Source organism: Agelaius tricolor, unplaced genomic scaffold, assembly GCF_023055355.1.
Source record: "Agelaius tricolor isolate 1412-34295 unplaced genomic scaffold, bAgeTri1.0.p SCAF_7, whole genome shotgun sequence".
Classification (NCBI taxonomy): domain Eukaryota; kingdom Metazoa; phylum Chordata; class Aves; order Passeriformes; family Icteridae; genus Agelaius; species Agelaius tricolor.
In genome coordinates, this window is record NW_027269267.1 from 12,314,844 (window position 1) to 12,340,485 (window position 25,642).

Consider the following 25,642-nt stretch of genomic DNA (forward strand, 5'->3'; position numbering starts at 1 on the left):
TATGAAATGTCTCACAGGTTATATAAAGAGCTCATAGAATAATGTTTTTATAAACACATTATTTAGTAAAAATCTCCTTCAGCACACACAAACCAGACAGCAACCTGTGCTCCCCCTCCCTCTTATCCAAGATAAATACCAAAACCAAACAACCAAAAAAAAAACCATTAAAAAAAAAAAGGCAGACAGTAAACCTTTCCAGTTGTTGATAAAACAATTTCCACCTTTTCCTTGCATCACTGTTCTATCTGCATTGTGCATTCCTTTTCTAGCCACTCAGTCGCTCTACATTTTGCTTTTTGACTCTTTCTATCATGTATTAGTACCAAGAACATGTTTATAGTTATCCAGATGGAGAGGAACACTGTAAAGGGCTGGAAAAATATCTCTGTGTAAACCATATTAAAGATGCAAAAAGAAGCTGAAACCTGTTGCAGAAAGCAGAAGCAGAATCCAGTCCAGTTTCTGGTGATAAAACTTGATGAATCAGAAAGTTAAATTTTTTGGAAGACATCTGGCACCCAGCCTCTATTATCAGGTTAAGCTAGATGTAATTCTAAAGGATGTATGCAAAAATGCTGAAATTTCACCTTCTTTTTTTTCTTGATGCAACTACTTTACATCAAATAGCATTTTTTTTTTTTACAGAAGAAAAGTCAATTCAGTTAAATCACTTAATGAAATTTACATAAAATTAAATCTGAATGTAAAAAAAATGAATTTTTTTTTACTCTGGGATAGTGATTCCAAGAGTAAAACCAGAATCAGAGAAAGGAACAGATGACTTATTCATCCAGTCCCAACCACCTTATAAATTTTAGATTTTAGTATAAATGACTAAATTTATACAAAAGCAAATTTAATATGTTCAAGACATTCAATAGCAATTTCCAGTCAGGCATAAAAACCTTCAGGGAAGGGAATGCCAGGAGGAGAAGAAAAAAGAAGACAGTCAGAAAAAATTTCTTTGGCATTAAAGTCTCACTATTAAAAGCCTTGTTTCACGTTTGGTCAATTAAAATGCAGTATAATAAAATATAGTACCTTATAACACATGCATAGAGCCCGCTGTCTTGTACCACTGTTGGTCTGAACCAAATGGAGTCTTCTTCTTTGCTCATTCTGGTTCCATCAAAAGCTATAGGTTCCTCAAAATCTCCAGGTCCAGAGCTTTTGTACCACATCAAACTAAGTCCAGCACTTTGGGCTAGGGAGTAATTAGCTCTAATATATCCATAAAACAGTGCACATTTTATACGAACAGGTTCTCCCACTAGAACTTGATATTTCTTGTAATCCACAGACCAGTCAGTGCATCCATCAGCTACAAGAGAAGAGAAAATGACAAGAGATTGTCAAAGGTTTTGGAAAGCACTATTCACACAGCAGTCTTTATTGTGGGAAAGTGTTGTATTTGAAAAAAAGTCCATTGAGGGACTAGCAGTATACTTTTTATCCCTGAAAAATTAACTGCATTTTCATGATGTTTATGTCTTGTACTTGACAATAGTGGACAGAGCCATTAGGACATACATTGCTAAATGTTGATAATCTCTGAGCACTAACTGAGCAATTGCTCTTTTATCTTTCGTGGAACTCCAGCATGACCAGTTATAAAATGCTGAAGTGAAATTAGTGCAACACAGAGGGCATGTGGTTCACAGGGTATCACCATCTAAATTGCATCAATCAAATATCTTCAGTGTTACCATGTAAGTGAAAGCCTCAGAAGATATTAGGACAAGGAGTTGTGGTCTGAACCAAACTGTATGAAAGTTTGGGATAGATTTAAAGGAAGAGAAAAAACTGCCTTTACAATAAGACCAAATGCACAAAAAATAACTTCTAGGAAAATTACTATCAATAATATAAATGGATTATTCAAAAACATGTTAGACAGATCTTAGTTGGAATTCCTGACTTTCCAGAACTACATTACAAATTATGGTTATTAATATATTCTTTTTTTTCCTGTTGAAAAACATCAGCCCTTACCAATACTGTCCCACAATAACTGCTCATCAGAAAGCAAAACTAAATTTATTTGACATGCCAAACCCCAGTAACATAACTAAACCCCAAGGCCAAAAAAAACACCAAACTCACAACCTTGTCCCCTGTATTTTTAGTTAAGAATACCAAAACAACAAAAGGAAAAGAGCTATTTTCTACAATGCCTTCCTTAACAAAAGTTTGTATTTTTTAAAAGCAATTCAACCATGAAAATTCACCATTAGGTTCATACACTAAAAAACTCAGTGTCCAGTCTCAGCTGGTTAACCAGGCCCTAATCCAGTCAGTAGAAAGCAATCAGTACATCCAAAGGACAATTTATTTCTTCTCAATACTATGTCTCATATAAATATTTTGTCTTTGAATTTGACACTTTATTAACTTTGAAAGAGCTCAGATAGCTAGATAGCCATCTTAGAAAATCAACTTTTGAAAAGCTCTATTTTCATCCTAGAATTGTTCTGACTTTAACAGAGAATTCCAGCTACTGTGCAAGGTAAAGCACTATTTGCACTTTAAACTTAGACAATATTCTGATCTGCTACTTGGGAGAAAAATATACTATATAGTGATTTTTTGAATCCTGTATTTAGGTAATGCCACAGTACTTATTGTATATTGCAAAATAAGAAAGAATCAGACATTTTCACACATCCCTGTGTAAGCAATACCCTAAGTTGATTCAACATAGAAAGTTGGGGCAAAAGTGAGTGAATTGAGTGAGTGAAAATTTAGAGTGAATTTGCATTGTGAACAGAATTCACACAAACAGATATTTCATATATCTTTGGACTGTCTCCTCCTGCATTAACTTTTATGACCAGGAAGGGAAAATAATATGTCCCTGTTCCAATTTTCCTACACAACAGTTCCTAAAGATTAGTAAGTGTTGTTACAAGGCCCTAATAAGACTTGTACTCATGTATAAATTGAAGTGAATGGAAAAAAAGCTACACTATTAGCTTCCCCTTAGGACCAAAGAAACTAACTTTCATGTAGTCCAGGATTCAATTACATCTTTTATCATTTCATTTTTACCTCTCTGAAAAAGCATTCTCTCTCACCTGATTTTATTTCTCTCTGCTTCTAAGTCCCAATGCCAAAAAAGAATTAACAGCCAGCTCTAAGCAGTGTTAATTTCATTATATGAGTTACCAGGTAATAACTTCTTCATTATACTTTATCATCAGATTGTAATCTTGCTTTTCACTGCTTAATTTAGCTAGTACAGGATGGTTTACATTATTAGTTTGTAAGTTATGTCTTCTCTCTCAGGATATTCAGTTCTAATTGTTCCCAGTTCCTTTAACTTGCAGAATCCATGAGAATATATTGCTGAATAACACCAACTCAAGCTCTTTGTATTGGAGGAAGGATTAAATATGCAGGGCAGATGCCACTGGCTTTGTTTCAGCATGATATTTCTCATAAGGGACCTGGAGGTCCTGGTTGGTGGCAAGATGAGCCTGAGCCAGCAGGGCCCTGGCAGCCAGGAGGGACATCCCTGTCCTGGGGCCATCAGGGACAGCATGGCCAGCTGGGCAAGGGAGGGGATTGTCCTGCTCTGCTCTGCATTGGAGGGGCCTCACCTCAAGTGCTGGGGGCAGTTTTGGGTGCCACAGTACAGAGAAGACATTATGCTGTTAGAGAATACCCAAAGGAGGGCCATGAGGATGGTGACAGGACTGGAGGGGAAACTGTATGAGGTCACTTGTCTTGCTTAGCCTGGAGAAGAGAAGACCAAGGGAAGACTTCATTGGGGTCTTCAACATCCTCATGAAGGGAAAGAGAAGGGCAGGTCCCAATTTCTTCACTCTCATGACCAGTGCCTGAACTTGAGGCAATGGCATGAAGCTGTGTCAGTGGAGGTTTAGGTTGGATATTGGGAAACTGCTTTTCAGCCAGTGGCTGGGCACTGGAACAGGCTCCCCAGAAAAGTGGTCACAGTACCAAGCATGACAGAGTTCAAGAAGTGTTTGGGCAGTGCTCTCAGGCACATGCTGTGATTCTTGGGGTGTCCTGTGCAGGGCCAGGAGTTGGTCTCCATGATCTGATGGGTGCCTTCTAACTCAGAATATTCTATGATTCTAGAAAAGCCTTCTAGGGATCACCTGAATTATCTATATATTCACGGAACTATTTGTTCATTTTTTGGCACAAACCCCATCAAAATGTCCCACCATATTTTAAGATAATGTCTACTTGTCCTGGATTCAGCTGGGAGAGAGTTAATTTCTTTTCAGCAGCTGTTATAAGTGCTGTGTTTTGGATTCAGAACTAATGAGCACACACCTGGAGTGCTGTGTCCAGCTCTGGGCTCCTGAATACAAATTATATGTACAGACAGCAATGTCCAACAAAGGCCCACAAAGCTGATTAAGGGACTGGAGAATCTGTGCTGTGAGCACAGGCTGAGAGCTGAGACTGTTCTGCTTAGAGAAGGCTTAGGGGGGATCTTAGTAATGAATACAAAAACCTGAAGGGAAGGTGCAAAGAGCCAGGCTCCTTCCTCTGGTGCCCAGTAATAGGACAAGAGGCGACAGGCACATATTGAAACACAGCAGGCTCTTTCTGAACACCAGGAAACACTTCTTTTCTGTAAGGTTTACCAAAAATTCACACAGGAGGTTGTGAACCCTCCATTCTTGGAGATATTTAGAAGCCAGAGAGATGTGGTGCTGAAAAACCATTTCTGGTTGGACCGTATGACCTACAGAGGTGTCTTCAACCTCAATCATTCTGTAATTCTGTGCTTTATTACAGTTACACTCAGTGATAACCTTAAAGAAACATATGTCCTCTTCTCAAAGTGGTCTTTGAATGAAGTGAACATGAGAGTGTTTCTCTTCCTGCTTTCAGAAATATTATACCACTTAAACTGCCAACACTGACATTCAAGTCACTTAGAACTGTGTTAACTGAATTACAGCTGGAAGGCTCAATGCCCTAAAAATCTTCCAGGAAAATCCTCACACTCAGCCAATGTGCTAATCTATGTGAAGGTGCTAATTCAATTTTGTCAGATATAATAGAAAATCATCATTCCCATCATAAGACACGCTGTGATATTTTCTGATAGCTGATATTTCAGGAGATAACAGTCGGTCTCTGCATAAAATGCTCCCAATTTCACAGTAGCTTAGAAACATAAACAGAAGCTTAAAACCACATAATGAAAAGGAAAACAGACTGTCATGTCCTTAAAAATAATACTGTGAACATTCAGATGATGGTAGCATGCATGCACCATAACCAGCACTTTCTGCATGTGGTGTGTAGAGCACACATGCTTTTTTCAGTCTTGAAAAGCTTGGATGTATCAAAAACTAATTAAAGCCCAATTTCTAGATTCCTTGAGGAACGTAAAGATACATTTAAAAAGACCCAAACATATATTCAGAAAATTCTTTTGATTTTTATATTGACATTGCTACCTTAAAAATGTTACATATTTACATGTTAAATGTGTGCTACTGGCTTTGCAAATAGGGACAGAAAACAACAAAGTTTTAATATTCATTCAGATTTTTTAATACTAAATAGATTGAATATTTGTAGTCAGTTTCATATTGTAACTGTGTCCATTTCTACCTTGACTGGAAGTTTTTTTTTGTTTGTGCAAAAGTAGGGCATTGACCAAATAAATTGTCTAATGTTTCTTCTCTTAATTATGGCTGCTACTGACACAAAATCAAGACCTCCAATTACAGTCATTCAAAACAACTATGGGGAAAAAAATACACTCCATACTTTTCAATGTTTTTACTTATACCGTCACATCATCAAGCAGTCAATCATGTTTTATAAATTGAAATATACTTGAATAATTCAACAGCTTTGAAATTTCAGAACTGCCTTCAAAAGAATGGTTGTAGTCCCTAATCTCTATTTTAATATGCTGCCTGTTATTGCTACACATAATAGCACAATACAGAGTCCAGGATAAATATAATCCACTCAGTTATTTCCTTGAGTGATTTCAGGGTATGAAATAAACCACACTGCATCACTCTCCTAATAATGAGATCGTTCTGCTCAATACACAAGTGTCTTGCAGGCTGTATCTGGATAGGAACCAACACACAGAATATCTAACATTACTAAGAAGGCCTTCCCCTTTATTTTTGGCATCATATGTATCATTTTCAAGGTAAAATTCAGTGCTGAAAAGGACAAAAATATAATCTTAATAACTCCTGGGTCTGCTGTTACAGCCTGATCTCATTTAAAAGCTTCAATTAAAGGGCTAGAAAAGATCTTCACTTTTTCAATACATTGGTTAAAATCTGATTTCCAGATAGAAAATAGGTCTGACGGCTAAAAGCAGTTCTCCTAAAACATTTGTAAAAGAAATAGCAAATTATCCTAATTGTTTTTCATATAATGATATTTAATAAAATAAAAATTAGCGACAGATTTACTTTTTCCTGGTCACCTGTGTTCCTAATTCTGCTCTGAATTTTATATACAAAGGATTATGCAATATCACCATCTCTTCTATTTATTTGTCAGCTACTTTGGGGTTTTTTAATTAGGCATTTGCAAACCTGACAAAGAAGTGACATCATAAATCACAAAAAATTCTGAAAAGTGGGCATGTAAAGGAGAAAGCACCAGGTCTTGCTTCTAAAGCTTAAAAAGTTGTCAAGGAGGGCACTAAGGGATGCAGAAATAAGAGAGCATCTTATTTAAAAGAGTATAGGGAGAGTAAATATGATGGGTAGAGAAATCAAAGGATTCTGTATACGTGCTGTAAGATTTTTGGGTAGGGTGGCAAATAGCAAGGTCAAGAAAGCAGGCTTTCCTTAATTGGCTGCTCATAAAACAGCATTTTAAAAGTTCATAAGTGGTGCATAAGACTCAGGATTACTTTCTTTAAAACAATTTCCACAACAAAATCAAAATCACAGTCAGTTCTGGATTACTTTACTCTTTATCATCCTTGTTAGTTTCTGCTTTTTGCTTAGACTAGCTAGCATTAAAATAAAAAAATAAAAATTAAGATTTTATAGTTTATAGCACACTCATTACAGTGCCTGAGCCAATTACCTCTATCCAACATAACACATGGTATTCTAGTGTGGGTTCTCATTATGAAGACATGCAAAGATTGTCTATTTTTGGTTTGCGTATGCTTTTATTTGATACAAAAATAAGCTCTGACAGGAATGAAGAAGCAGAGCTTAGAAACAACACATTATGGAGATGAGAGAGAACATGGCCAGTTCTATTCTTAGACTCCTTATATTTTGTTTTTTCAAAGTACTACCAGCATGAAATTGGGAAAATGAAAAAAAATATATTAATATTAATGTTATCAAATGACCACATCAGGTATTTTATATGCAATTAAATTTCTTTTTGCGCTGACTGCTGTTAGAGCTTTACATATTGCTATACTGCACTTCTGGTGGATACAGCATTTTCATTTTGAAAAGGCATTTTTCATTCTCCTGAAAACTCATGTAAAATTATGGTTTAAGATAAAAACACATATTTTGTTCTCAGTCTAAAACTGTGTAGTGGCTGTCAGGAGAGGGTGCCAGTAATGGAAAAGATGTTGAATGACATTTCAGGCAAAGAGAAAAATTATTTTGGATATCATCATCTATTAAAGAAGTTAGTTCCTAAAAATTGCACTTTTCCCAACACCAGACAAGTTGTGAAAGGGGTAAATGTGGTGGTTGAGGAATTTTGGCAAATGCATTAGCTCACAGGAAGAGGAATAATGAAAAAATAAATCTATGTCTTGCCATAAATTAATTAAAAATACTGCTTTTCAGCTCCAGAATACTGCACTAACAAAAAACAGGGTATATATGCCTAGGTACTGGGCTACTTAGAGACATAATAAGCATGAAAATAGCTTTATGTCAATCTGGTGGGAAGGTTTTTTACATCATTCTCTCTTTTACCTAATCCAAGCCAAATTAAATAGAATTCTTGTCTGAACTAATACTATTCCTTTAATTGCCACAAGTATTTTGTAGAAAATGTTAAATCACAAAGCTATTTTAAGGAAAAAAAAACTGTTCAAGACAGACCAATGCAGGAGCAAATGCTGCACTTCCTAAGTTCCTACTCTAAACAGAGATTTTCCCAGTTGCTTATTCAGTCCCTTTTGCATCCTTCCAACCCTCCTATTCTGTTTTACCATGTCATATAAATTAGGAATCCCTGTAAACACACACTTTAAAGGTGTCCTGGCTGGACTGGACTGATCAGGTTCTGCTGGATTGACCCCAGGACAGCAGCAAGAACCCACATAGCTTCTCAATTACTAAGCCACACATGCAACAGAACAGGGGAAAGAATAGGAAAAGCAAAAGAAAAGTCATTGGTCAAGATAAAAGTAGAAAAGAAAAAACCAACAAGTGATGCATAACCACTCCCTCATCATTATCTCCCGCAAGCAGAGCAGTGCCCAGCTGGTGTCTGAACAATGGCTACCTCAAAAGCCATGATGAATGAATTTATTTCTGATCATATTATTTGGCATGGAATATCCCTGTGGCCAGTTTGGGTCAGTTGTCCCAGCAGTGTCCCCTCTCAATCCCTTGTCCCCCACCCTTGGGGAGTAGAATAGGAAAAAGAGAATTCTTGTGGTGCAAGCACTGCTCAGCAACAGTCAAAACACTGATGTGTTACCAACACTTTTTTAGTCACAAATCCAAAACATAGTGCCATAAGGGCTGCTGTGAATAAACAAAACTCCATCTTGCCCAGACCTGGTGCACAGATCCTTAATCTGTTTGCTTCTGTCTACTACCTTCTTTCAATTATTCATTTCCAGCTCAGGGACTGTCTGTACATTTACAGTTACAGCATAGGAATGGAGGCATAATTTAATCAACAGCCACAAAACACAAATTTGTTTACTAGATTAATTTCCAAAGCCTAATATTAAACTGCATTAATTTCTGTGCCCATTTGAAATGAATTGGTTCTTGTTATATTTACTATAAAACTTGATTTGAGGGTGGCTCTACATCCTCTGTTTCTTTCACAGAATCACAGAATAGTCTGAGATGGAAGGGACCCTCAAGGATAATTGAGTTCAGCTCTTAAGTAAATGGCCCATATTGGGATCATATCCAAAATTTTGGTGCTGTTAGCAGCAAATCCTTATGTGGCTATACCAGATTATCTGCAGTCCTTTTTGAACTTTAAGAGTTCAAGTTTCTTTCCTCCCTGCTCCCCAAACATGCTGTCCTGCTAGACTGTTATGTTTTTAAAGACAACTTCCACCCAGGCTCACTATCACACAATTTCTATATAATGTATAACTTTTTATGTAATCTTATATATATATATATATTACACATACATGTTTAGATATAGAATCTCAACATGAGGATGTGAAGTCAAGTCTGGTACATGCTGGTCTTAAAACTCCTTCTGGAATCACTAAACAAAGTGACTGAAATAAAATAGTAACTCAGCCTGAAGAGAACTGGGGAGAGGTTGAACTAATTTCTAAAAATTGAACAAGCACATGTAAGGGTAGGTTTTTTCCCTTTAGAAAGGAGATTTCCCAGAGAAAAGAATCTCTGGGCCATACTGGGGTATCATGTTGCATAGCAGATGTCAAATTATTTCATCTCTTCCATAATCTCTCAATTATTGAAACTGCTTCTGAAAATACATTCTGTTTACCAGTAGCTTCATTTTGGAGATTATGAGGAAGATCAAGGATTTTTTCATGTTGGAATTTCAATAGCACTCAAGTAACAGCTGCACTGTATACCTCTAAACTATTTCCACGAAGAACTCAACCACTTAAATCACAAAGTTGCTGAATATCAGCTGAACTGTGATAACTAAATATGTGAGAACTGTCCACTTGCAGTAAATATAAGAAAAATCAGCAGATTAGTTCATAACACAAGAAGATTAAAATTAATCAAATGACAACATGTGCATAGGAGAGTACAATTACCCTGTTGCTGTGACTTATCTAGTGGAAATTTCTTAAACTGCATTACCATGGCTATGTGACTAATACTGTGCAGAAATGCAAAGGATTGCAGTGAGAGCTCCAGAAAGAGCTAAAACCCAAAGAAACACTTTATTTCAAATGGACTTTGAATCAAAGTGTCATTGTTTAAAATTTCAAAGATTAAAAGGCCTAACCATATAATCATTAAGTAGAAATAGGCCATGATGTTACAAGGAATATGCATATTTTTAAAAATTACATATTTCTGTCTATCATTCTGTTCTACATTACTTTAACTTCTAAAATACTGTGAGAAATTTAATATATGGAACCCGGGATCTAGGATTTAAGATATCACTATTCTTTGTGACAGAATATGTTAACTGCATACAAATCCCAGTGGTTTTGATGGCTGTTTCTTGTCTACAAGTAGTCCTGCTAGACTGAAACTGCAGATATGGATTTATTTAAAGCCATGTATCTGTCAGACAGCTATTTGTGTTTAGAACTGCAATTAAATAGAAGCTAGAATGCAGTATAGCATTAGAGAGCACAAAGAAGCTCTAGGAAGTTTTTATTTTTCTTTACTCAATATGACAAAGTAATTTATTTTTCCCAGAGCTGGGAAGAATTTTTTTAATAATCTGTAGCATATATCACTGTTTCAATTTTAATTACTGTGTGTGTGCACGTGAAAATAATTGACCTAGTAATTGCAGTGTTCTTGATATGGATGATAAGGATATGATGTCAATATTTATATCAATATGTTAATACAAATGGATGGTGCCATTAGGAACCTGCTAAGCAAGGCTTTAGTAATCATCAGCAGTTTTGAGGCAGTCCAAAAATGTCGCAGACATCTTTCATGAAAAATCCTTTCTTAGGATTTTTCCTTGTGAGAAGCTGCAGTTTCAGCAACCAAAGTAAACAATGGTTATCTGCTGCTGTGGAATGCAACAGGTAGACCCATGATTGGTCTCCTGTGGATGTTGGGATTTCCTGACCACTCATGGCAGAGCTGGCTCTTGCTCTGTCTGAGACACAGATCTTTGTTATTCTTTCTTTTCTATTCTTAGCTTAGCTAGCTTCTCAAGAAACCTTTTCCTTTCTATTGCTTTTTAGTATAGTCTAATGTAACATATAACATAAAATAATAAATCAAGCCTTCTGATCATGGAGTCAACATTCTCGTCTCTTTTTCATCCTGAAAACCCTTGTGACCACAGTTACACAAAAACATTTAAACACTTGAAGAGAGAACAATGTCTTCTTCCCACAGATGTTTTGGGGCAGGTCAGTGGAGCAGAGCTGGACTGAAAGGCTGAGTCTGGGAGGACTCAGGAGGCCCAGGGCAGAGAGGTCTGGCAGGGCAGTGGCTCTGTGGCCTGGTTATGGCTGTCAGGGCACCCTGGTGGCCTGGGAATGACCAGCAAAGCTCTGGGAGACCAGAGGGATTCTCCACAGCACAGGTCAGCATTGTGCTGCCACCAGACAGGGGCAAATAATGACTAAAGATGGGGGAAAATCCCCACAAGCTGCTCCCTCCACTAGGCTGTATCTTCAGCAGGTGGCTGAATTTTTAAGAATTACTGCCCTTGTAACAGTCTATTCTATTCTGTCATTACATATATTAACCATTTTCAAAAAATCTGGCAATGCAGTATCTATTACTCTGGTAATAGGTACTGGAACTCTGGTTTGTGTACATGTGGACCAGCATCCAGCTTCTGGGAAGGACACATTTCCCTTCTCTTTTGCATTTCTTTTCAGTCCCAAGAGCCCTTCAACATTTTCTGTGTGAATGACTGAAAGGAAAAATAAATTCTTGACATTACCCTGAACCTCACTACCAGCCCACAACACAGTACCAACTATCATGATTAGGAAATATGTATTAACCAAATCTAAGAAATGTAGTCATTGTCAGTTTGTAGACCCTCTTTTATACAAAAAACCCATTATTTAATGGCTACCAAAGACTCTGAGACTACTAACAGACTCTGGGAACAAGAAAAAATGTATTCTCATTTCCCAAAACCACAAAAAAACCTTCTATGAATGTATAACAGTGGCATAATTTATCATCAAATGCCTAAAGAAAGGACATATTTTCTTATGAAACAGAAACTAATTTTTAATTTAAGATGTTTCTATGATGTATTCTCTTTTCCTGCAGATGTTACTAAGTACAAGCATGGTAGTTTAAGCCAAAAGGAACTTCCTGAAAGACTTAGCAAGAAACAACAATATTAACTGAACTTTAAAGAGAAAATATTAACTATAGTAAATCTGCACTCCAGGATTACAAAAAGTCATTATAAATCTGTTTGTACACTTTTTCTCTGTTTTAGAAGAACCCATATTATTACAGCATCTGGCATTTTCCTTCTTTTTTTTTTGGGTCCATATTAAGTCAAGAAGCTAAAGCTTATGAAAGTTATTAAATTTTGTAAATCTTTGCTCCTGTCTTTGACATTTTCTCTGTTCCCACATCCACATGCCACATGTTTGCCACACTTGAGACAGCTTACCAAAGAGAAAGAGGTCACTAGAATAATACAGTAGTTCACTACCTCAATCTCATTAGGCAAAGGAAATTTAAATCACTAATATTTGAGTTTGAGCAGAAAACTTTACACCTTTCACCAAAGTTTACTTTAAGGCTTAGTATGAATGTTTTGGTTGAAGCAAATCTAAAGAAATAGAAAGGATTTAATTGAGTGAGGAATCCAAATCCCACAAGATTCAGATAAAAAGCTTCCTCAGGTACCTTTGTGGATCAAGTAAGCACACTGATGTGCTTAGCTGCATTGAATTTCAAAGACAAAAATCAAAACATCAGAGCACTTCCTTTTCTCTACTTATGCTATATTCTAGAATACATTCAAAATTAAAACTCATTAGATAAAGCAAACAAAATGCATTGTTACGGTGAAATACATTTTTGCATTCTGATTCTATGAATACCATAGAAATTTTTTTTGACTGAAATTCTGAAAACGTTTTAAATGAGAAAAATATGTCGTCTTCAACTGAAAGACAATTTTTTGATATATTATAAAACAAATTTTTCATTCTGGTTAAACAAACAGACACAAGAATATTTATTTGATTGTAGAACTGCTTTTTCCTTCGGTTACATTGGGACTCATTCTCAGATTGGATGGCTCAAATATGCCCTAGCTAGAGCTGTCCCAATGGGAAATGGAGTACCCAAAAGCTGTACCAATGGGAAGGTGGGATACCAGGACCCATCCCAGTGGGAAAATGAGACACACCAAGGGTTGTCCCAAAGGGAAGACAATGCCAGAAAGAAATTCATAAACTCAACTCCCTGACTGGATAACAGGAGCTTCTGGCAGGGGTTGTTCATGGCCATGGCTCACCAACCCAAGGAACCCACTGACCTTAGGGAAGAGGAAGACTGAGCAAGCAGACTAATTTGCATAAAATAACGAGGCAATCTTTTAAACAATATAAGATGGAATACTAAATACTTAGAGAGCCACATAATTGGTTTGTTAATATATGTAAATAATGAAAAGCATTGATAGTCCTCGTGCTGGCTTTGTGGATTTGCCATCAGCAGCCCTTTCTGTGCAGAACTGAAAATAAATCAAATACTTCCACTCTCTGGGATATTATACTTCCACTCTCTGGGGGATTGGCTTTCATGCACACTGTGGGAAAGAACAAATTTTGGGATAACAGCTTTGCCATGGACACGTTAATAAAACATGATGGTTTTCCAACCATGCTAGCCTGTGCCTAGTCCATATTGGGTGCAAGACAGGTGCAGACAAGACAACTGAGATTTCAAATTTAATTGCTGCACAGTTGCTGTGGCCAAGATAGTCACCATTCACCACTTCACCAACAAGAGCCTCTCTGGGAACAAGTGACAAATCACAGAGGTCACCTCTCTGAGTCAGCTCCCTGAGTCCTGTACCAAAAAAGCTGTCATCCAGCTGTTTTAGGAATCTCCTGGACCTCTTTCTACCAGTTTTCTGGTGTTCTCAATTAACACCCACAAGCTTAATTCCCCCATAAGGACAAGGGTGGTTGATTTGGAGGCATCCCTTGGGTTCTTAAACAAGAAATTTTTGGTGCCACTGTCTTGGCTGCGTGGCCAAGAGCAGCTTCCCATGATGACAGTCACATTTGTTTTTCCCTCAGTCCTTACACAGAGGTCTGGACATTGCAGCCCCTCCATTACATCTGACACTCACAACAGTGCCCTGCACACTCCCAATGGTGCCCTGCACACTCACACCCTGCAGCAGTCCTTGCACACTCACACACTGCAGCAGTCCTTGCACACTCACACCCTGCAGCAGTCCTTGCACACTCACACACTGCAGCAGTGCCCTGCACACTCACACACTGCAGCAGTCCTTGCACACTCACACCCTGCAGCAGTCCTTGCACACTCACACACTGCAGCAGTGCCCCACACTCACACACTGCAGCAGTGCCCTGCACTCTCTCACACTACAGCAGTGCCTTGCACTCACACAATGCAGCAGTGCCCTGCACACTTGCACACTCACACGCTGCAGCAGTGCCCTGCACACTCACACCCTGCAGCAGTGCCCTGCACACTCACACCCTGCAGCAGTCCTTGCACACTCACACACTGCAGCAGTGCCCTGCACACTCACACAATGCAGCAGTCCTTGCACACTCACACACTGCAGCAGTGCCCTGCACACTCACACCCTGCAGCAGTCCTTGCACACTCACACGCTGCAGCAGTGCCCTGCACTCACACAATGCAGCAGTCCTTGCACACTCACACACTGCAGCAGTGCCCCACACTCACACACTGCATCACTGTCTCAGGCAATCACAAGGGAGCCTTGCACACTCCTCTGCTGGCACTGTGCCCTTCACACCACACTGCAGCCGTGCACTGGTGCTCCCAGCAGTGGGCTGTGCACACTCACACTCAGTGGGGCTGTGCCTCTTTGCACACTCACAGGGGTGCCCTGCTTGCACACCCCACTCACGCTCACAATCCTGCTCTGCACACACACCTTTCTGAAAGAACCCAGCCTGCAAACCCACACTGCGCCTTTCCAGCTGCTGAAGAAATGAACATTTGTACAAAGGAATTCAATGAAATTAGAAATGGTTGTAAGAGCACCTTATAACCCAAATATTCCTCTGAGACTGACTTTTATTGAGTGATGCTTCACTCTGTTTGATCTCTGTATAGTCTTTTTGCTACCTCTAATGCACGGAGGTAAAGAAAACTCTTGTATATTTTTCAAGATAAGGTCACAGAGCTGAAATAGATTTTGATCTGTGATTATTTAAAACTTCTTCAGGGATTTTTCAATTTTAGAACGGATTCACCTTCTATGTATCTTCACTGTCTTCCTCTACACATATAGGCACATTTAAATATAAATTTCAATTATTAATGATGAATTTTCTTGCACGATATAAGAAATGCCAATGAGAATAAAATCTGAGTGCAATCTGGAGCTGTGCAATTTGAGGGTCGCTGGTGTCACCGCCCTCTGCTAATACTGTAGGAAGGCAACATGTGGAATGTACAAATATAGGATCAGATCTATGTCAGAAGAAATGAGACGTGACTGAAGTAGACAAATAGATATAGATAGCCTCATCTGTATAAACAAACATGAATTTCTGGGTTTATGTCCAGATGGAGCAGAGAAAAAAGACCAGGGACTTTTTCTACTAGGAAAAAAAAAAAGAAACTACTTCCATCTTTTCCTCTTCTGAACTAAAAGAAATAAAATTAAGGGTAATGGAGTAGAAAAAAAGAGTATATCAAAAAAATGAGAAAGAACCAAGACTGGATAATCCTGAAAAGCTGAGAAAACATATGAAGAACAACATATTTGATAAAGTTTCATATGCTTTTCATTAACAGAGGTGGTTATATAGCTCCTTGTTTAGTCTTATTTTGTTATGTTCCTCCTCAGCATTCAAGTTTTTTCATGTGAATACAATAGCAAACAAGTGAATTCCTGTAATAGTTCATATTATCCCCCCATACTTTCCTTCTGGGGTAAATAATACATATCAATTTAGAACATTTTCCAGCACAAAGTTCATGCATGAACATGTTTGACTGTTTTAGGATGTGTTAAGGTCTGTTTCTTCTTGGAAAGGACTGCAATTTCTGGAAGACAGATAGAAGAAGATACAGAAAAGCCTGAAATTGCAACACTGACTTCTGAATTTCTAAGCAATTGAAGCAGTGGGGAAGAAATTTAGCCTGAATACAAGTTCCCTTGTGATAATCAAGTTTTTATTTTACTTGGACTTCCCACAGCCTTTATGCCTCTGGATAAAAGTTCTTGGTTCATTCTAGTGTCTTCAATCTGTGTTTAGACACCAGGTTAACTGCCTGAAATAGGGATACAGCAGGAGAACAATAGCCTACCAGGACTCTCTAGGAAGCCAGGAGAGAAAACTACAACAACATACACAGATATATGCCCATAAACATTTTTCTTCTTTTTTTTTTGTTTGTGTCTTTTGGGGGTTTTTTGTTTGGTTTAGATTTTTTTGATTTTGGTCTTCCTTGTTTTTTTTTTTTTTTTCCTGTCTTGAGTAAGAAAAAGATATATATCCTTATAAGTACAGGTATACACAGCTTACATATATTTGTAAGGCAGGATAAGGTTGGCTCACTTTACCTGGCCTGCACTGACTGGGCATGAAAGAGCCCAATATTAGCACAGCAGTGCACAAGCTGTTAAGTTTTGTACTTGAGGTTGGGAGCAGCTCTGTGCTAATGAGACTGCACAGCTTCCAGCCTGGAGAGCTGCAAAGCTCACAACTGTCAGTGTGGGCATCTCCAAGTAACACAGAACTTCTACTTCCCCTTTCCAGATGAGCCCAGCCTCTCAAAGCAGTCAGAGCAGTTACAGCAACCCCTCATTCATTTTTTCACACACCTTCCCCAGGGTTTCCTGAGTGCTGCCATTCATGGTCCCATTTTACAGCAATAAATTAGTGCCACTCCAGCAGCTCGGGCTGGCTGCTCACATGGATTTTCTCAGCACATTAGCCAAACAGTAGGAGAAGCCACACGTGTCTCTCATTTGACACTTGAGTCTCATTTCCCACTTGGGTTTGCCAACAGAGTAAGAAATAGTATTTATCAAGCTTCTCCTCAACACAGTCTTCTTAGTATCAAGGGAAAATTGTCTTTGAGAGTAAAGTTGTCTCCAGTTGAGAAATGTTTTCTGCACTGCTATGTTGAGAGTGTAAGTAAACTTAGCTCTCACACTGGTCATCAGCAGATTAATTAGCACTGTCCTCTAATAAGGCTTGATCTTTAATGATGAAAAGTGTACCCAAGGAAAAGGTTCAATTATTTTGTTAGCTTAACCATAGCAAACAACCAACATGAATAAAAAGATTATAGCTTTACAGAAAAGTCTGATTAATACAAATGACCCTGACATAGAATTTTGAAACAAATCTCTTTTACTTTCAGCTAACCTTTGAAATTGAGGCCAACACTTTTCTAAAGGATTTTTTTATTTAGAAAAAATCATATCATGATACACAAACCTACTAGCAGCAAGACAGAAAAAAGAAAATTTAAGGTAAGGTTTTATGCCTCCTTAAATGGCAATTGCAAATCCGTTCTTTAATGTGCCACTAACCCAGAGGGGCAGGTAAGGAAATAAAATTAACACTAAAACACAGCCACTGTATAGTATGTGTGAAATTTGATGTGATTAAACCTCACTGTATGGCACATGCCGAATTATTTCACACATAATAAATTAAATAAACAGGATAAGGTATGTAAATATTAATCCCAAAATTCTCACAGACTTGATCCTCAGGAAGCTGTTTATCTGTTTCCTCAGAAGAGATTTTTAAAATGATGATTAAAAAAGAAAGAAAGAAAGAAATTGAAAGGAAGAAACTGAAAGACTATTTTTAGTTATAGGAATTGAATGATCAAAATTAAAATCCAGGTCTCCTATTTAACTTGGCCTGCTTTAGATGATTATTTATGAACTCTAGGTGATATGACATTTTCATTATTATAAAAATATTATTAGTAACTCCATAGTTAAGGACACACTGAGATTTTTGCTGAAAGTGATTAAAATTCTTCCATTTCACACTTCATTGGTTTAATCTTTGGTTTAGAGTTATCACAGTATCTTCATAGCAGAACTGATTTTCTTTTTTTCAAAAATATCTCTCAGAGAAAAAAAAAAAACAAACCCAGACATTAAATCAATTCCTTCTGGATTTTTCTTTTATCTTCTAAATGCTTCCTATGTTCCTCCTCAAAATCATGAAAATCACAGAGTTCAAACTTACATTATATAGCTTTGTATGTAACCACATTTTAGACAGGTTACATGTCAAAATGTTTTATTCCATTTATGCATTATATTCCCCCTCACAAAAGTTGAATTAGAAACCTAAACCTTCCTTTCTCTTTACTACAATTCAGCAACTCACCCTATCTCTATCATTACCTTTTATCCAGTTTTTTTGAAGAAGAGATAACTACAGAAACCAGCAAAATTATCTGTTCAATTCACTGAAATCAGGATGCCTTCAAAATTGAGTCAGTCTTAATAAAAAATGCTTTTTGGAATGGAAGCTGGAAAGTAGAACAAGTGGATAACATTAAAATAAAAAATATATTCATTTTTTCCTGACAAATAATTATATTTTATATTCATACTACTACACAACAACATAGAACTTAATGCAAAATATCAGGACTTGAAACAAAATATATACAAGACTTCATTTTTTTAACTTTTGCTTATGACAAAATGGTAAAATACTGCTATTCATAGCAAATCCAGATTTTAAAATTAACACTCCTCAGCAAAATTGTATTACCAGCCTCTGGATCTGCCTTACTATAGTAGAGGAAATGTATTAGAATATCTGTATAGAGGCTTTGCCCCAGAGGTCCCGGTTGCCCCTGATGGGCTGCAGCTGCCATGTCCTTAACTGGGCTGCAGCTGTGACCAATGAAGATGACTGGGATAAAAGGGGGTGGGATAGCCTTGAAGGAGCCCTGAACTGAGAGAGAGAAACATGCAGAAGAAGGAGTCAGTGAAGCTCTGTGGCCATGAGAATATGCCAAAGAGGTATGGACTTTAGAAATCTGATAACAATAACACCTTACATAGGGAAAAATCCCTGTTTTCTTTCTGTTGGAAAGCTCCCCTTCTCTAGAGAAGCTCCCTGACATGATGCTCAGTCAGGAGTCACTCAAGAGCCTGCACGTGGGCTGCTGTGATGGGTTAACCCCAGCCAGGTGCCCACCAGAGCTGCTCTATAACTCCCTCCTCAGCTGGACAGGGAAAAGAAAATAAACATAACAAAAGGCTCATGAGCTGAGGTAAGGACAGGGAGAGATCCCTTAACAAATACTGCCACAGGCAAAACAGACTCGGTGTGGGAATATTAATTTATTGCCAATGAAATTCAGAGTTGGATAATGAGATGCAAAACAAATTTTAAAAATACCTTCCTCCCACCTCTTGGTCCTTTGTGAGCTGAACTTTACTCCCAATTCTCTACCTCCGTGGCCCCAGTGGCACAGGGAGATGGGCAGTGGAAGTTCATCACCTGTTGATTGCATCTCCTGCTGCTTCCCCCCCAGGGAAAGGAGTCCTGCCTCTGCTCCAGCATGGGTCCCTCCACAGGAGACAACCCTCCACAAACCCCTCCAACGTGAGTCCCGTGGAATAAAGCTCTTAATGAACAACAGACCTGTTGGTCTCTCAATAAATGGCTTCTTCTTTCCCTCTCATCACTTTCCTGTCTGGAGTGTGTTTTCTCATTCGTGGGAAAAAGGCCATTCAAATTTTGTGTCTAGAGATGTCAGGTTAACCAATCTCTTCTTGGTTATCTTAATTTTTTCCTGTTCTGATGTTGCTGGAGGGGGCCAGAACAACAATGAACTACACCCCAGCTAACTGACAAAGGTATTAAAAGATGTATTTGTCTAAAAAAGAGCAGAATTCACTCCACTGCAGCCAAGTATAGTAAAACTGCCAGAAAGAATCAAATTAGTAAGTGCCCAAAACACTCATGAGAGAGTGGTTGTTTCACTCTGGCAAAAAGATTTTAGAAACATGGTATTTTTTGCTCTTCTCTGATTTCCAGGCATATTGGAAATTTTCAGCCTGAGTAGAAAATTAATTAATTTATAAGGTTTTTACTTCATCTTTGATTTGGCTGCTTTCTATTCAAAGTATTCTGTCTGGGGTTTTTTGTTTGGTTTTTTTGTTCCTTTGGTGGGGTTTTTTTTTTTTATTTGTTTGATTTTGTTTTTGTTGTCGGTTGTGGTTTTTGGTTTTGTTTCATTTTTTTATTTTGCCACATGAATCCAACATCACACCATAGTGTTAATAAATAGTCTGCTATGGAAAACTTTCAGTATAATATAAAATTGTTCCTATTATGATACAAATAAACCTCTGAACGAGGAAACAGAAAAAAAAGTTTTCAGAACTAACTCATAGTGTTATGCGACAGGTATTTTGTTTCCAGTGTGAAATATCCTGCAGATCTATTGTGAAAAGCATATTTTAAAGATCATTAGAATATCAGATTACACCAAAGCATTCAGTGATGTAGAATTATTAACTTCTTTGTGAATCAAGCCCTGTTGAAAAGGTGGCTACATAATGTAATAGTAAAAGAATTAACCACTGTGAATAAAAGACATTGAAATTAAATTCTAAAATGTTAAATCAAAAAAGTTACATAGTAAATATAAGGTAATGAAAAACCATCCAAAAGTAAATAAGGAACTGAAGATTTCATAAGTTAGTATTTTGATCTATCTGCATATAAATGCATTATTGTATCTTTTATTAGAAAAATCATAAGAACTATTTCACTAAAATAAACATGTAGAGATACTGGAGGTTAATGAAAATAACCTTTCATGGGGAAATATGTGATATATACTTGAATACTAAAGAAAATTAATTATGCACAAACAAAAATGGAATTCATGAAGTTTTATCACAATAAAACTACTCCTAAACACTCTTGTACAGCGCACCTAGGTACAGACTTTGAAAGAATTTAAAAATGCCCACTTTTTCTCTTCCATTATAAAGTAATCTAATTTTTTTAATGGCAAAGCAGGGCCAGGTCTTCTGAGTCGATGTTTCTTGTTGTTTATCAGATCTACCAAAGGAAGAAATAGAAATTCTTATAGTAATTCCAATGTTAAGACCACTTTTGTTTGGTTCTTTTTTTCTGAAACTCCTACTGGAAATTGCTGCAGAGTCTCTGTCTTTGATTGTTTAGAAACTCTCTTGTATTTCAGAGCCCATATTTGATTTATACCTTACATCTACCTGTGGTCAGTTTATATCTACTCTTCTTTGTGCAAGTGTACTTAATTTATTATCTCTTATTTGTGACTCGTAATTTGGGAAAGCCCTACAGCCAGCTTATGGTCATCTCCTATGCTCATCTGAAAGCAAGAGGAGAGAAAAAACAAAAAAACAGTGACTCATCTACATGTGTCTTGATCACTGCAGTACAAGGAACACTCCCTTTTGAACTTGTAGAATATTACTAGTAGTACTAAGAAGTTTCTTTGTAGCATCAAATTATACTAACAAAAATATTTTATTTTTTGAAGATACATTAAAATATTGGAACTAGTGCACTTCAAAGGCAGAATTAAAAAACTGCAGCACTGAAAATAATTGCTTCAGCTACTGATGCTATAAGTTGCTGCCAGATGGGTCTAGCATTGTCAAAAAAAATACAAATTTATTAATTTCAATAAAAGGCTTCAAAAAAACTTTATCAATATCTTTATCAATATTCAATATGATCCCATCAGACTATAGTCAGTTATTTCCTTTAGGTTTTCTCCAGTTTGATTAAAACAAGTATATTCTGCCTGAGAGAATTTGAGATCACTCCAAGAGAACCATTACATTCCATTTTCATTATCCATTTCCTCATTATAATTTATTATTGACATTTTACATCTATTGCTAAAGTACACACACAGAAGCAGTGAATCTCAATACAACAATATCAAAGATTGGAGACATGCTCTTGTAAGAAAAAAAATATAAGCATTCTTTTTTCTTCATTTTGCCACAAGGTGATTATTAAGAATTATTTAATTCATATATTGTAAAACATATGGAAAATTGAGATTTTGGGTGCTGACTACCCAGAATGTCTACTTTAGGTATCCGATTTGAGTGCCCAACAGAAACTTGGTTTCCTGACTACTCAATAGAGAAAGGTTAGCAAGGAGGCAACCTGGAATGTGAAAATTAAACAGTTAAAATTAGGTGGTGACTAAATTGCCCATGTTTGCAGATGGAGACCTTGAGCACTGAATCCTGGGAGGAGAGACCTCACCACAGGGTTGCAACAGCAGCACCCACCCTTCCTGTCCTCTGCATCTCTGCTGGTGGGTCAGGTCATCTCCCCGAGTAGAAGCCAATGAACAAGGACGAGTTACAGCACAAGAGATGAACTGAAACCAAGATTGCTTCCAGTTTATCCAATGCTATGAGATCAGGAACTGTGGTGGGCCCTGTAATATGGGCGGGAAAACACGCAGGAATATTTTGCTACATAGGCACGGATAAGAACCCCTACAATTTCTAAGACAGAGGGTCACCACTTGTACAGCAGAGCAGATACCCGTGTTTGCTAAAGGACTTTTTGCTGTAAGGACACAGCAACCCCCAGATTGCCAGTGAAAGAAAATCATATCTCCATACCTTGGTTTTGTAGTCTGTACATAGTCACGAACAATATCCTTCATCCTCCCTTTCCCCACGCCCCTGACAAGAGCAGGGCTAGAGAGGAAGAGATAAAACCAAGGTGGCATTGCTTCTGAGCACCACTGGCTAAGCATATTTCTCCTCCTTTCAGCAAGACAGAAAAGGAGTTTTCCCACCTCCCTTTCCCACTTCCAGAGAGTGTAAGTTACCAAAAATCAGCTCTCAGCAGCTGTAAAGCTGGAGCCAAGCAAGCTAGCCTATGTGAAGAAATCAGACAACTGAACAAACACATGGGCTGGAATCAACCCCCAGCGCTTCACAGATATTCTGCTCAAAAACATTTCAAAATATACACATAGATGCATTACAGCAGATCAGTTTCACCCAGTGAGAAACAAATTAACATCTGTCTAGAAAATGATGCTGTGTTGTACACTTTGTCTTTCTCTGCAAGTCCCCCTCCAGTTTTCATTCAATTTTAATTCCTGCTCAATTCTGTTTTGCTGAAGAGTGAACAACTCGGGGATTGCAACTCTGAACTGCATGTTTTCTAGCTAGTGAAAAATGTATGTGTTCTAGTAGGTGTTTTTGCCAAGACAAATAAAATGTAAAAACATAGTGATTATTATTATTAAGCCTGCTTTCTCAGATATGGGAATTTCCGAGTCCCTGAATTCAGTAATAATATCTGCTATAAGAGATTAGGCAGGCAAGTACTAATTAAACTGCTGGGCAACAGCCACGTTATCATTGCTAAACAAGAAATACCTGAACAGATATGTCTCAAACAAAGGAAGGAGATGCTACTTTAAATAATTCTATGGTTCTTCAGTTCACCAGACCTTTCAGATGATAGAGTCTGAAGCTTACAAAGATAATGGCTTTTGTCTTTTGGTTTTGGAAGAAACTAAGAAAAGATTTGAACTTCAAAAAAAAAAAAAACAGAAAAACAAACCACAAAGCATACTCTAAGTGGCATAAAAACTGCAACACAACATAAATGTGTTTTCTATTAATTTCATAAGTTTCTGCAAGATAATTCCAATACCTTGCCCCTTTCCCCTGCAGAAAGAGTTTATCTTTCACCCACCTGTAGATCAATGTAATGTTAAGAGAGACTGATGATGTTAGCTGCTAATTTTGATTAACAGTAATGGTAGAAGTAAAACTTAACAGTAGTAGTAGTAGTAGTAGTAGTAATGCTATTTATAATAATATTTTTTTAGAAGGAAAACTATAGGATAGCAAAAGCAAAAAAATGAGTTTGACAGACATAGAAAGTACCTCCCTGTCTCTCACTAACCATTTTCCAGGGGTTATTTGGTCAAATGGATTCAGAATCTAAACTCTGATTAAAGTGAGTGAAGTGTTATAGACAGTTTTCTGTTAGCCATTGTGAAAATCAGAAAAGGAATTTCACCACTATGATCAAGTCTTTTAAAGGCCATTACAATTTCCAGCTGGATATTCACTTTGATAACAAGACCTGTTCAGCACTTTTTTTCATTCTTTTTACAAATGTGATGCAGTGCTTGTATTGTTGAAAAGGAGTATTTCAAACATGTGCTAGCTCTCTTCTCAGAGAGTAAAGTAGTTGCATATATTTTTAAAGAGAAGTCACTGCAGCATCATTAGTTTATAATTAATTAGTTTGCAATCAAAGGCATAACTGGAAATAAATAAAATCTTTATGAGCATTGATGTTTACTGTTTTGCACAGAAGACATAGCCATGTCCATACATATTTTGGCATAAAATTAATTTTTCCTGTTGGTCTCCTGCTGGCATGCAATTGAGGGGAAATCAGATTTACTGTTGACTAAGAAAACAAAATTTGTAGCAGACTTTACAAAGCAACAGCACTCCAACATATGTGATTATTGCAATATTAATTAACAATATTAATAATTAAATATTAAAAACTGCATTATATTAAATGTAGGGCAGAATAAGCATCACAAAAGAGTCATAATACCAAACCATATTTTCTCTCCTTTGACAGAGATCTTGAATTTTACAGATATGGTGTTTTAAGTGAGCTGATGAAAAAACTCAAAAGCTCATAACTTTTCCTTATTACCTACCCTTAGCACACAATTACTTTTGTCTTCTGAGTATTCAGAAATCCCTTAAGTGAGCATTCCTCACTCTTCAGTTTCAACACCTTTTTTGCTTAAAGATAAGTGACCGCTTATAGCTTGGGGTACTTACTTGGCTATTAAACAAAAAAATTAACAGTGCAGGTAAACAAGCTTTATCTGTATTCTGTTTGACTTTTAAACAAGAATGATTAGCTCAATTTTCATAATTTCAGATGACAAGTTGTCAAAAATATGCTTTTCCCCTTCCTGCTGTGTCTTGAAAAAGCACCTCCTCTCTTCTGGTAAATTATTCAAAATCTCTTACCAGAATATTTAGTGATCTTTAAAAACAAAAAGAAAAAGAAAACAGAAAACCTGCAGTTGTGCAGGACAAAGCTGTGCATGATGTACATTATAGGAATTCATTAAAAGTGCCACTTCTCTCACACATCAGATGAAGTACTCCAGATATATATGTCAGGATTCCCAAAGAACAGCAAGAAAATATCTATAGAGATAAGGTCAATTAATGTTTAAAACCCCCAAGCACTGATTTATAAATCTAGTAAAAAAAATCAGTGAAAGATTTCTTGAAATAGTTTGGATCATGCTTTTTTTCCCTACATACTAAAAAGACATTTTAGATATTGGGTGGGGCACTGTGCCATGAATGTATTCAAGGGAAAAAAAAACCCAGTCTACTCCCACTACTGCCCTGTCTGGCCATCCAGGTGCCACTCTGACAGCCCTTCTGTCACCACCTGCCCTGGCACCAAGGACCCTTCCCAGTGACACAGACCACACTCCCAGCCAGACAAGGTTTCCTTACTAGCTCGACCCCAGTTTTC

At 37.3% G+C, this 25,642-nt stretch overlaps 1 protein-coding gene across 2 annotated transcripts in view; it reads right to left on the reverse strand.

The window, feature by feature from the left end:
• IL1RAPL1 (interleukin 1 receptor accessory protein like 1) overlaps positions 1–25,642 on the reverse strand; it is a 687,022-nt gene that overhangs the window by 317,976 nt on the left and 343,404 nt on the right. For both annotated transcript variants that reach the window (XM_071430366.1, XM_071430365.1), the window contains exon 3: positions 1,045–1,324. In XM_071430366.1, the coding sequence (XP_071286467.1) occupies positions 1,045–1,324 (280 nt within the window). The remainder of the gene's footprint in view (positions 1–1,044; positions 1,325–25,642) is intronic.